Source organism: Calypte anna, chromosome 2 (genome assembly GCF_003957555.1).
Source record: "Calypte anna isolate BGI_N300 chromosome 2, bCalAnn1_v1.p, whole genome shotgun sequence".
Taxonomy (NCBI): domain Eukaryota; kingdom Metazoa; phylum Chordata; class Aves; order Apodiformes; family Trochilidae; genus Calypte; species Calypte anna.
In genome coordinates, this window is record NC_044245.1 from 132779326 (window position 1) to 132792771 (window position 13446).

Consider the following 13446-nt stretch of genomic DNA (forward strand, 5'->3'; position numbering starts at 1 on the left):
TTTCCCATGGCTGATGGCTGCAGAGCTCCCTGCTCCGGTCCCCGCCGACTGTTCCTCCCCACACTGTTTCGTCTCACCCCATGAGGAATCAACTTACCATCATTGCAGGTGTTTTTTTCTCTCTATCAGTTTAATCCTGCTGTCTTCTTTTTGGGAGGGGGTGGCCAGAGCTGCAGGTGGTGTCCAGGGGTGTTAAACACAAGGTTTTCCCATAGCATTTCATGGCCTTGCCTCATGCTGCAAACATGCAGAAGGAGCCTCAGGCAGTAAATGGAGCTGGACTGCAGACCACAAGCCTGGTCCCAGGCAAGGAAAAGTAACTTTTTGGAGCTGGTCTGTGCAGACACCAAGGCTTAAGCCTTCTCTTGAGTCTAAATTGTCAGACATTTGCAGTGCTGTGTTGAAAACCAAAGAAGCAGTTTATTTTTTTTTTCAGAATCAGATAGAGTCTCTCTGTCAACATTAGTTTAAATCACATTTCTTGTTACAAAGAAATCAAATTCATAACCAACTCTTCTAGGCATTCAGAAATACTAAATGCATCTCTGAAGAATAAGCATCACTCTTCAAATGAATGATTTTGCTTCTCTTATTAACCGCAGTAAAATCTGCAGTAGTCACAAGGGGTGCAAGGAGGTTTTTGTATTCAGTAGATAAGAATGAATGAAGCTTTTCTCCAAATCCACGTTTCAGTTTGGGATTTCTACTTAAAAAGTCACAAAGATCAAATTGTACATATTCACAGCTCCATATGCACAGGCTTCATATGCATGTTTGTTTCTATTATAAATGGTTTAAATGCTTTTTTTCACCATTGCTTTCAGACTGGACTGCCTAGTGCTTTCAAGATCTGTTTAGAAGAATAAGGCCTTATTTTTTCCCCATGTTTCTTTACAAAAATCCAGTCTTCAGCTACAACATGAAAAAGTTCCTGGATTGTATTAGGAATAGAATAGGTTTATGATAGTGGGTGCCAAGGACAAAATCCTAATGTTCTTAAAATCTATAGCAGACTTCTTAGGGAAGTCACTAGCCCCAGGATTTTCACCCAACCTTGTTTTCTTTTTGAGGGAAATGGTGAGAATGCATTCAAAATGACCTGTTCCTGGGAGGTGCTGCTGGGGAGCACAGGGTGCCAGCTGGTCAGGAGGAGGTAAAAGCTGGAGCCATCTGTTTGGCTGCTTCTAAGATGCAGTGGATGGATTCTTAGCAATAATGCAATTAAATTGCACAAATAGTTGTGCAAAATGTGTGATTGAACAGGGTTATCCAAAACAGAGTTTCTGCTCAGGTCCAGTCAGCAGCTGAGTAACCTCTTCTCTGGCCCTACTTGAAATTCAACCCTGGATGAGTTGCCTCCACCAGTTGTCAATAACTGGGCCTTCATACTCACTCCATGTCAGCCTTTTCTCCAAACTTACTGCTTTGTCTGTCAACGTGACTGTTTTAACAACCAAGGGAGAGCATGACTGAGTTCCATAGAAGCTGCCCATTGCCAGAGGATATCAGTAGTGACCACCTTAGGGTTTCATACCTCTCAAAGGCTGCAGATTTTCCTCTTTTTTGTTGCATAGCTCTCCCTCGCCTGGAACTCCAATAATTCAATGATAGCTGTAGAAAAGAAAAATTTTCCCCCTTTCTACTTTAGATCTTTGGGTCACATCAAGTGGTACTGAAAGACCTGTGACAAAAAGTTTGTTGAAAGCCACTAAAGAATACATAAAAGATAAAAAAGCTTTGCTACAGCATTTCTTAGATCTTTTTGTTTATTTTTCCACAAAGAGACAGCTTGAGTGAGGCAAGAACTGTGAATGTGATCCTAAGGCATTTCTGTGCAGATTCCTTTCTGTTAAAGAATGAATCTTGTTAGGGCCTGACTGTGCAGCTCTAATATAAAACGAAAACAACAAACCAACCAAAGACCAAAGCAATAAAGTAGGGTGCTGGAAAAGGGTCAGGTTTACAAATTATTAATTCCCTTGGCTTCAGAACATATACAGAACTAAGGCTTTCTTTGCAAGTCATGGTGGTCTGGTGAAGACATAGTTCAAAGTGTTTTTTCAGACTGTGTACCAACCACAACTATATCAGTGTACAGTTCAGGTGGCCTAAAGGAAGATGCATATGAGGAAGTTGCTTCTTTTTGTCAAGTCATTCCTATAAAGTTGCATCCTTACTTGAACCTGTGCCCTACTCAGCTGACCTTGGTATCAGAGTCTGTATTAGCTCAGATCCTGAATCTTTCTACCTTTCCTGGTAGCAAAAGCACTGTAAACCATGGTCTTTCAAGAACAGTCTTACAATATTATATGCACTTGCTTGTCTTTCAAGCTCCTGTCTTACATTTGAGCTATCCTGGAGTGCAAGAGTAGATAATTTTTGGCACATTAATTTGCTATAGGTATTTTAATTCGGTCTTTTATTCTTCACACACCACCTGAAAAAGTCCATGAGACATCTTTACTGCTCAGATAATGGGTATTATTTCTTCATTCTTATGTGATTCTGGAGGAGTAGACACAGTATATTTGTAACAATGACCTAGTATTCTCCACAATGCACAACAAGCTATTTTTGTAATTACCTTCACACTCTTAATTTACGGCTTTATTAATTGAACTGACCTTCAGACAGCCTTGCTGTCTATGAATGAGTTCATAGAATAGCTGAGAGTCTAAATCGTTATGGTGTTTTTCCATTTGTATGATTTATTTCAGCTCACCTCCTGTCTGTCATGCTCTGGGGCAGAGCACAGAATGCACAATGCAGGACATACTTACACTTAGTTTTTAGGCTTCACTTGCTTTGGTTTGGGATTATAGAGGTCCTAGACACTTTGTATCTTCTTTGCCTGCAACTTTTTTGCACAACAGAGAAGCAAGACTCTAATCCCAGTGGAAGCTTTAGCATGAGGTAGAGTATTAATACTTCTTGAAACTTAAGTGATTTTCTTCCCAGAAATCATCCTTTGAATCTTCAAAGACTTAAAGTGGGAAGGCATTACAAAGACTTTTATACCATCTGGACTATGTCATAGTCAACAACATAGCAGATTTTACCATCAAAATGGAACACTGTTTCAATGGTACTGAGTCAGTTAAATAGTCCAGCCTTCATTTTAGGTACATATATCTGATCAGCCTGTAGGCTTAAAGCTAGAATTGCTCAAAACTAGGTCTTGGCTTCTGGAGCATTATTTCAAACAACAGAGCTTTATTTTCTTCTCACACAATGTTTACTCAGAGATGATGAAGTGCTCATAGAATTATTCAGTGAGTTCATCCCAAGCTGTTCAGTATGGTGTCCCCACTGCCTCCATACAGGGGAGGTAGCACTGTGCACCTGCCTGTACCCTGATGGAGATGTTAGAGAGACATTTCCTAGAGGAACATCTGCTTTGACCTAGTACAGGGATAAAGCTGCATCTCATCCTGACTTGTTCATGCAGAGGCATTGGAGCTGAGGAGAGTTGCTTCAGAAACAAGACACCCTGGGTCACTCTGAGGAAAATTTTTTAGTGGAAGGAGTCTTTCCCATTGGACCACTTAGAGAAATTAATTTCTAACCTCTGACTTTCTAACTTCTGGTTCTTCCACATACCCCATATGAATACACTGATTTCATTTTCACAGTGTCATTCATAAAATTCTACACAGACTTTGATCCTTCAGTGTTAGCTCAATACAGAGCTTGGTCATGACCTTAATGTGTTCCAGTCTACTAATAGAAGTAATTATTATTGCAGTATTTAATCAGTTAATCTTTTAAACTAGCTTATTTCATTCTCAGCACAGGAATCCGTGCTGTTGCAACAAATATGTGAACAAAATGTTTTAAAAATAAAGCACAGTGTTAAGAGGGAGGCTGCTTAGCATTAAATCATTACTCTAATAAAGGTGTCCTTTGGCATTAGTGAATTTTATCATTTTACCTAATTTGCTTCAAAATTTCAGAATTATTGTTATCATCTCATCTCAAATCAATACCTTACTGCAATGCCATAAACCTCTTCTATTTCTAGGATCAAATTATGTAGTCAACTATACACATCTATACACTTAATTTAAGAAAAGTGTTAAGCAAGTCCAATGTGTATGTAATGACCTTCATAGTAACAGAGAATTTGCCTTTATTCATACAGATGGCATAGTGTCTCTATGACCCTAGTAGCACAATAGCTTCTATTTTATGTTGTTAGAGGTAGAAGATCCCGAACTACTGTGATTCAGTGATTGGAGTGTACTCACCACTCTGAAATAGGATTTGAGGGTTTTTGTCAGTCTTTCTTGTGCAAAACTGGTAAAATGACTGGATTTCTGGAGGAGCAGAGAGTGATGTCATTTGGCTTGACTTGAGCAAGGCTTTTGACACTGTCTGTCTCTCACAATACACTTGCACTCAGGTTACAATGTTATGTCTGAATGTGTGGGCAACTAGGTGGGTTAGATTAGATGGTTGATGTTAGATAGATGTTTGAGCTCACAGGACAGTGCTTAATAAGTTGCACATGACCTAGATGCCAGTAACAAGTAGACCAACATTTATTTCTTTGGCCAGACAGAATTCCTCTTTTTCTGTCCATTGTTCTTGTAATGCACAAAATGGTACCTGGGGTTAGTGAAATTCCTGAGATTTGGTGAGAAACAGCATGCTGAAACTATTGCAGAATGAGAAATGCAGTTGTAGAGCTGTATCTGAATTTAGAATATCTGAAGTCAGTTCTTTTCTTGTGGAGTTTTCAGTAACTTTGTGCTGAATATATGAAATTAGTTAATTCCTTTGTGTTCCCCTCATCTGTGGAAACTTAAACTAGGCAATTTAATCATAAGTTAATTGTTGGCAGTTCCTATTCTCTGAAATAGATTAGGGACTGATTCTCCAAGCAGCTCAGCAGGCTGATCTGAGGGCAGTTTAGCATTCATAGCTACATGTGGGATTGAAGTACTGGAACTGATTTAGCAGTAACTGAAAGGGAAAATTAATACAAGGCCTAATTTATCACCGCTGTTCCGTGTTCTGCTGCAACATGCATGAATTGCTGTACAATGAATATATTGCTGTTATTCTAGGCGTAATCTAAGTAGAAAATGATGATTAATAATACTTTACTGCCTTAAATTGCCTTTAGATTAAAGAAAAAGTCCCAGTCGGTGGATATTAGTGGGCCAGGATGCAACCCAGTGGCAGCTGAAGCTCAGACACCTCAGCCCAGTAAATCCTTGCTTGCCACTAAGACAGCTGCTTCTGAGGAGGAACAGAACAACACTGCAAACACCCAAAGGCGCAATCCCCGGAGGAGTGAGTTGAAGAGATATTACACCATTGGTGAGTTTTCTTTCACAGAAAAAAAAATCAAATATACTTATTAAAAAGTCAAGGTCTTTGTGTTTATTTGAGTTTCATTTCTTTTGATTAATTACAGTTGCTTGCTAAGGTTACAAATGCCCACAGTGAGCATTAAGATCTTCATGTTAATGCTAATGTCGAACTACCCTGAAGAACTTATTTATCTGTAAATTTTTTATTTTTATTTTTAAATATTTATCTTTATACTTGCTTTATTTCTCTTGTACTGCTTACAAGAGTTCTTTCTTCCAACTTTTTTTTTTGTCTTTAAGAACAAGTGCTGGGGAAAACATAAAAGCAATTTTGGGAGGAAGGATCTAGGAAGAACATAATTACCTTTGATCATGGACCTCAGTAGAGGAGCTTTGCATAATAGTAATAATGAAAGCAGTAATAATGAAATGACTTCTTAGTTTAATGCAGATTTAAAAAATAGTTCTGGTAAATTGACCATCGTAGGATGTACTTCTGTTATCAACCAAAACACAGGCTGTACATGGAAGTGCAAAGTTAGGTTTGCATTTATCTGCCTGACAAATTGGGCTCACCTTCATTTTCCTTTTGGAACCTTTACAAAATCCTTATAATGTGAACTCCATCAATGTTTATAACCTAGATAAACTTCTAGTGATCACAAAGTCTGAGCACTGGCAAGTTGTTTCAGAGTCTAACTTCAGTGCTTGAATAAAAGAATGTTTTTCAAACATTTGATTAATTTGTTTGAGTACTGAGCAGCACTTGATTTGACAGACTTGCTGACTGGAAAGACCTCTGAAGGTTATATAGAAAGTCTGGTGTCCTGTTTGAAGTGGGACTTCAGCCAACACTAGGTTAGAACAGCCAAAGCTTTGTGTTGCCGACTGTTGAAAGTCTCCAGGGGTGGATACTCCACAGCCCCTCTGCAGATCTTGCTGGCTTGTGGACAGTGTGTTCAGACAGCAGCATTCATGGGCACCTTGCCCATAAACAGATGCTAACATTTGGAAACAACAGTAGGAGATTCTGGGGAATTATGAGAGGAATAAAACCACAGGAAGTGGCCAAGCTTACATGTTTTTCTTAAATATCATCTTCCTTTATCTTGTAGAGAGTACTTGGGTGAGGTGGACCAGCTGGACTGACCCAGTAAGGGACACATACTGGCTTTATGTTCATAAATATACAGCCTTGTCTATATGACTTGCTTAAATCACAAGGAATAAGTTGATAAAGCCAGTATTATTGCATACTACAAAACATTTGAATTTTGCTGACATGCAAATACAAGAAACAAGAGTTTCTCTATATCTTCCTGAACACTAAATGGCACCTTGTAACTGAATAGTGTGAAAAAAAAAAGTTTTAATCTTGGACAGCAGAGTACTGGTACCAGATAAACATGTTTACTGTCTGAGTTGTTCTGATATTGAGTCTATTCTAGAATCATTAATGTTGGAAAAAACCTCTACGATCAAGTCAGACACCCACACATCAGCCCAACACCACCAGCCAACTAAGACATTTTCTCTAGTGCTATATCCACAAGTTTTTTTAACACCTCCAGTGATGGTGACTACCGCTTCCTTGGGCATCGTATTCTAAATGCCTGACCACTCTTCCAGTAAGGAAATTTTTGCTAATACGCTATCTAAACCTTACCAGGTGCAACTTGGGGCCATTTCCTCTGGTCCTATCACCAGTTGTGTCCCACCTCACTACAGCCTCCTTTCAGGCAGTTGTAGAGAGCAATAAGGTCTCCCCTCAGCCTCCTCTTCTCCATGCTAAACAACCCCAGTTCCCTCAGCTGCTACTTGTAAGACGTGTTCCAGATCCTTCACCACCTTTGTTGCTCTTCTGTGGAAGTTGTATCAGCAACTCAATGTCCTTCTTGTAGTGAATGGCCCAAAAGGGTTTGAGGTGCAGCCTCACCAGTGCCAAGTACAGAGGGACAATCACTTCCCTGCTCCTGCTGGCCACACTATTTCTGATGCAGGCCAGGCTGCCATTGGCCTTCTTGGCCACCTGGGCACACTGCTGGCTCATATTCTGCCAGATAATTAGGCAGCACCTAATTATCTTAGAACTCACATCAACTTCAACATGCTTTAAGTTATCACAGAATCACAGAATGGTTTTGGTTGGAAGAGAACTTCAAGATCATCCAGTCCAGCCTTTGACCAATACTGTAAGCTCATTACTAAACCATGTCCCTAAGGTCCAGGTCAACTGACTTGTGACTTGTATCACCCCTTGATTTAAAAGTAATTTTTATGTCACTTGTCTCAAAAATTATTACATCTTTCTAATACTAACACATCTGCAATGGGCTGGGACTCTAAAATAGAAAAACATTGGATTCTGATAATGTTTTGTGGACAGTTGGCTGTTAAATAACTCAAACAAGCACATTAAACCTGTTGCTGACCTAATACAATTACACAGGTTTTTACCTTGTTTTGCCCTTGTTTGCATTTTGTGCTCTACTAAAAGCAATCTGTGTTCAAGATTGAGCAACATGGACTAATTGTTACTATGATAAATGTATTAAGAAAATGTGTTAGAAAACTAGTGCTCTCAGCTGGCTTTGCTTCTTTAGTTTTAAATGAGCATTCTGTTAACTTCAGCTCAAATTGGCAAATGACAGTATTTATAGTATTGACTAAAAGAGCTGGAGCAAGCTATGCCAGTTGTGGTTTTGTGTTATTCTAAATTTTCTTAACAACTTGTTTTCTGTTATTATCGTGATCCTCGAAGTACTTTATGAGAACAGAGTTCAAATTTGGATATATAAAAAAAGTATGACATTTATATTTCAATATGTAAATGTCAACACTTTATAAGTTTTAAAATGTAGATATCAGCATCACATTGCCTATTAATACTTAACCTTAAGGCCCAGCTGGATTTGTTAATGGCTGCCCATTTTATTGAATAGCCACGCAACTAACAGTCATATATAAAGAAATGTGTAACCAGCTTTATCAGTTCCCAGAAAGAGTAAAATCAAAATTATTTTAAAATATAGGGTTTGTTTTGTTTTGTTTTTTTATTTAGCTATGCAGAAAGCAATTGAGAGATCTTTCTATAAATCTCACTCTGCTTTGCAGACTTAAAGACGTGGGCATTTACATTGGACACACAGACTTTGCAGAAGAAATTGTAGCAGCTTGTGTATGCTTGCAGTTCCTGTAAGCAAATACCAGCAGTTCTCTGACAGGCTGCCTTCCTAAGTATGCTGTAGCATCAGAATATTTTTTAATTTTTAGTGCCACCTTATGTATACATAGATTTACCTCTGACCTTTCAAAGCTGAATGTGCAATGAGGAAGGAATATCCTGGTAATTCCAAGAGATTTAAAAGTTTCATCAGCACTGCTCCTGCTTAAGAGAGTTATCCACAAGACATTTACTTTGCATTTCATCTTTCTGATAGACTGCATTTCATATCCTTCCCAAAATCAGTGAGTGCAGCTGCACTTTTTAAAAGTAGGGGAAGTGCAGGTAGAAGAAAGCACTGAGAGGAATAGGCAACAGGGAACAAGGCGTGTGCTCAGAAGAAATGAAACAGAAGATGGAGAGTGAGAGAGAAATGTCTTCCATATGGCAGGCTCAGCAGGCAAGAAGGTTCCTGCACCTCCAGTGCTGAACTGGTGTGAAGAAATTGGGTGGGAACTCCTAAATTAATAAGGCAAGCGTAGGAAAAACAGTCTGCACGGTGGGTTAGATGAAGTTTTTTTGAGAACTCTAGAAACAGCACCCAAGACATTCAAAAATAAAAACTTAAAATTAGACTTTTTAGATGCTTCAGGCACTTAAAAATTCAGGCCACTTATTTCTGAAGTGCTTATTGTTGAGTAACTCCCTTGAAAGAGGAAAAGAAGGTATCTGGGTCTCCCACACTCTAAAAAGTGGGCTGGAATATTATACAGTGGAGAATTACATGGGTAACCTGAATTCAAAGCAATAACGCTGGATCAGCTTAATGCCATGGCCAGGCTACAAATGGCTCTTCTTAGCTGGGGGGGGGACAGCATCACAGCTGTGGATCTTGTAGCACCCACCTGAAGGGCTGTGGGACCACAGTATGATGCCTCAGGTGAGTTATAAGTTTGGTGATTTACTGAGGTGACTGAAGTAGCTCATGTTGTTACCCTGAGCATGCACTTGAGCTGGATACTCTGGTTCTCATTACAGTCTGGTGTATGGCACTTAGATACTTGTATGAGTATATACCCACTAGACTATCTACCTAGGAGTCCTGGTTTTGTAGATATAAGAAGCCTTCATTTGTCCTATTTGCCATTAAAATAAAACTGAAGCACTGGTATAGAGAAAGATTATTTCAAAATGAGATACTTACATTAAAACATCTCCTGAGTCTAGGAATCAGGCAAAAAAACCCACGAAGCAGGACAGTAATTCATGCTAACAAATGTTGTCAGAATACACTGTTGGTGGGGAGAAGAGGACTGGAGCATTTTTTATATCTTCCAATATCTCATAAAAGCTTTAATGCAAACACTGCTGTGTAGGCTTCTGCTAGCACAGCCTATTTTGTTTAGAAGGCAACTTTCAACTATCTTGGCAGGAATCTTTTGTGGCTTTAGTCTCTCTCTTCAGTAGATGGAATTGCTGCTACAGCTACACCAATTTAGTAGTTTAGACAGAATGAGTGGGTATGTATACATAATATACAGCACAAGTAGGGCACTTTGGGAATGCTAATTGCCACAGTTCCCTTAACTGCAGTGGCTTATTTTAAAAAAAAAAATTGAAAAAATATTTTTTTGCTAGCTTGACCTGGCCGTATTAGTACTCTATACTTGTGTTCTTCTTGAATATCAACATATTAGGAATTCAGAATAGTGAAATCAGCTGACGTAAAATCAGTGTGGAAGAAAAATGAAGCTTTTGGGATAAGCAGCTAAATAAATACACATGAATTGGCTGAATTCCCAAAAGAAGTGTCTACTAGAAGTTGTGTAAGTGGTAGAGTTTGGTGCAGCAGAGGCTTTAATAAGGGCTGTGTCATCTCCTTTTAAGAGAATAGGTGGGAGATGAAGCTGCCAGCTCTCTCTCAGAGGATCCAGATGCTGTTAGCACACGTTTGCTGAGTCTGACTCTGTCCCATTCAATGCACTTATACTTTCCTTACTGATCTGCTTTTTGAGGGACATTTTTGTGACTGTTTCCTTTCCAATGCAATCTCAAACACTTTCAGGGCAGGAGGCCATTTTACGAGCACCTCATTACCACTTTGTCAGCAACAAGCAAAGGGAAATAATTTGTAAAACATGTGGAAAATAGGGAAAGTGGCTTTCATAGCAACAGTAACTATGCAGAATTCTTAATCGTTCACCTTCCATGAAGATTTTTATTAGTGATTCAGATCACATAGATACTCTGGATTTGTTCATGTCTTTGTTGTTATCTTTTTTAGAATTTAAAACTTGTAGCCATTAAAAGCCAGGTTTTAGTGTTGTATCCTTCTTTTGTCCTTTACAGATACTGTGTGTATCCTTTGAATATAGATGAGTTCTTAGCTGTAGAGACAGTATCCACCAGAAGAGTGATGCTCATTAATGTCCTCTCATCTAGCATTCTGGTTTTGGTTTTAATCATATATATTGTTATTGTGTCATCTGCTGAGTCATTTTGGGCAAGAAATATTTTAGGATTTTGTAAGTTCCTCGCTTTACATCAGGAGAAAGCTGAAATCTTTTATTGTTCAATAGGCAAGCTACTCAAATTGCAGTATCAGCTACCAGTATGTATTCTGGGGGCACCAGTGTTTGAATCTCTGAAGGTGATGTACCCTCTGTCAGCCTAGAGACTACAGCTTAAATCAGTTTCTCCTTTTTTCACTGTCAGTCTCATTCATTGGAGGCCTTCTGTATAAGAAGAAGACTAAAGAAAAGGACATAATTTCTAATACCTCAAACATGCCTTAAGCATCAGTGTTTTGAGTGTTCCTTCTAGCAGCAAAAGAACAAACAAGGAAAATATGGATTCACTGCTGAAATAACTGGATGATTTAGTGACAGCAGATGCAGATAGGGCTGAGGCTTTTGAGCCTGCAGACAGAGTTCAGGGTGGGCAATAATTACTGCAAATAGGAAAGGGCTGAGTCAGGGATCTCTTGAGAAAAATCCATGGAAGTTCATAGGACCCAATGGAATACATATGAAAGACAGTGAAGGACCTGGCTGAGGTAGTTCTGAGGCTGCTCTCTGTCTTTGAAAAGTCACAGAGATCATAGGTGGTCTGTAGTGGCTGGTGAAAGGTAAATGCTGCATTCCTTTTCAAAAAGAGCAAGAAAGATTATACAGGGAGCTATAGCCTCCCTGTAAATAAGGAGCTCAGCCTCCCTTTTAAAAAGCCCCTAAGAAGTTCATGGGGCGCATCCTTTTTGAAGCTTTTTCCCCAAAAGTGATGGTGGTTCATCCAAAACAATGGTGGTTTGAAATAGTCATTATGGCTTTACCATGGATAAATCATGCTTCTCAAACTTGGCAGTGTCTCTTAAGGACCTCTTAAGGATCTTTTCCAAGCTAAATGATGCTATGATTTCATAGATGACACTGTAGTTTGAGCAACTGTTTAGACTTGAGACCTCCTGAGGTCCTTGCCAGCCTGATTTATCCTGAGCATTTTTTTACCTCAACCATAAATTGTTTGAAATATGATAATGTGTTTTGAGAGATTTTTTTTCTTTTCTGAATCACTGTTATTTTCTAAATTTAAAGAAAAATACTCCAATGCAAACAAGAAGGTTTTTGTGAAAAGTTATAAAGTTCTTCTTCAAGAAAGTTTTGATAGTGGTTTTTATTTCTGTTTTGAGACTTTCAAACTTGAAATTTGAGGCAGTGAGTTATCCTGCCCAACTGGAGGGATGTTCCTAGCTTGCTTCTTCTGTCAGCAGAGAATGCTCTTCTCAGCCCTTTATGAGAGGCCACATTTTTGCAGTATTCATCATGGACTACAAGGCTACACTGATCTCTAATTATTTTATCTGGTGAACTTCTCTAGGAGAAGGAATATTATTACACCAATGCACCTGTTATTATTATTCATATTTTGTTCATTCTGAAGTCAAATGTGAGGCTTCCAGACAGCGTAGTAATTCTATACAGCTAAAAAAATATAATCACTAGAACCAATTCAAAGAAGGTGTGATTTTTTTTTTTTTACATGAAAAAAATTTAAAGTACTGAAATTTCCCACTCCTGAAAAAAAAAAACTTTAAAAGTTCTTAAAATATCCGAGAAGACCTGTTGGTGCAAGGGAAGTCTTATATTTCTGTTTTAGGAATCATTAGTGTCTCAGTGTAAGCACTATGAAAACTGATTTCTGATGAGAAAACAGAGACCCAGTGTTTTTGCTATGTCTGGAATTCAGCAAGAAATCACAAAATTAAAGTTCTTTACAAATATATTAGAGGCAGTTTATTATACCATCCCACTGTAGACATACAGATACCAAGAAATTATGAAATCAAACTTGTCAGCAGGACCCACAAAGTGAGCTTCCCCTGGAGTCAAATTCAGAGCAGTTGACAGCTTACATGGGGGGGTCTCAAGCCTGATGTTAAGTTCTAAGTTTTGCATAAAATATCTGTCCTCTACAGATCAAAATTATTTACTCCATCACACCCCAGTTAACTGATAGTATGAAATGTCTTGGTATATTTTTTATTTGTTCCCTTAAGCTTTCTTTAAATCCCTAAAGAAGCCTGCAGAAATGTAGGTTGGGGGTGGAAAAAGACATTTTCAATAGGAACAAATCACAAATACTGCAAGTAACTTCAATGTGGAAAGTGACCTTCCTTCCCTCTGAAGCTAACATTGGATGGTAAAGCCAGCGAGATTCCTTCCATACGTCCTATATGTGAGTACAAAATCCAAGATCAAAGTCTGATGTTACTTTATAGAATCACAGAATGGTTTGGGTTGGAAGGGACCTCAAAGATCATCTGCTTTAGACCATCTACTACTAGAATAAGACACTTATTTTAGAATAACTACATTAAAGCAGAAACTGGTGTGGAATACAGTGACAGACTGGCCAAATCCAGCTGATAATGTGAGTGGGTAACACTGGATAACTTCCAGCCCTACCTGG

At 38.7% G+C, this 13446-nt stretch overlaps 1 protein-coding gene across 4 annotated transcripts in view; it reads left to right on the forward strand.

Annotated features, from left to right (window-relative positions):
• The window catches only part of OXR1 (oxidation resistance 1), a 251858-nt gene that overhangs the window by 124042 nt on the left and 114370 nt on the right, over nt 1-13446 (forward strand). For all 4 annotated transcript variants that reach the window (XM_030445954.1, XM_030445950.1, XM_030445951.1 and 1 more), the window contains one exon: nt 5129-5325. In XM_030445954.1, the coding sequence (XP_030301814.1) occupies nt 5129-5325 (197 nt within the window). The remainder of the gene's footprint in view (nt 1-5128; nt 5326-13446) is intronic.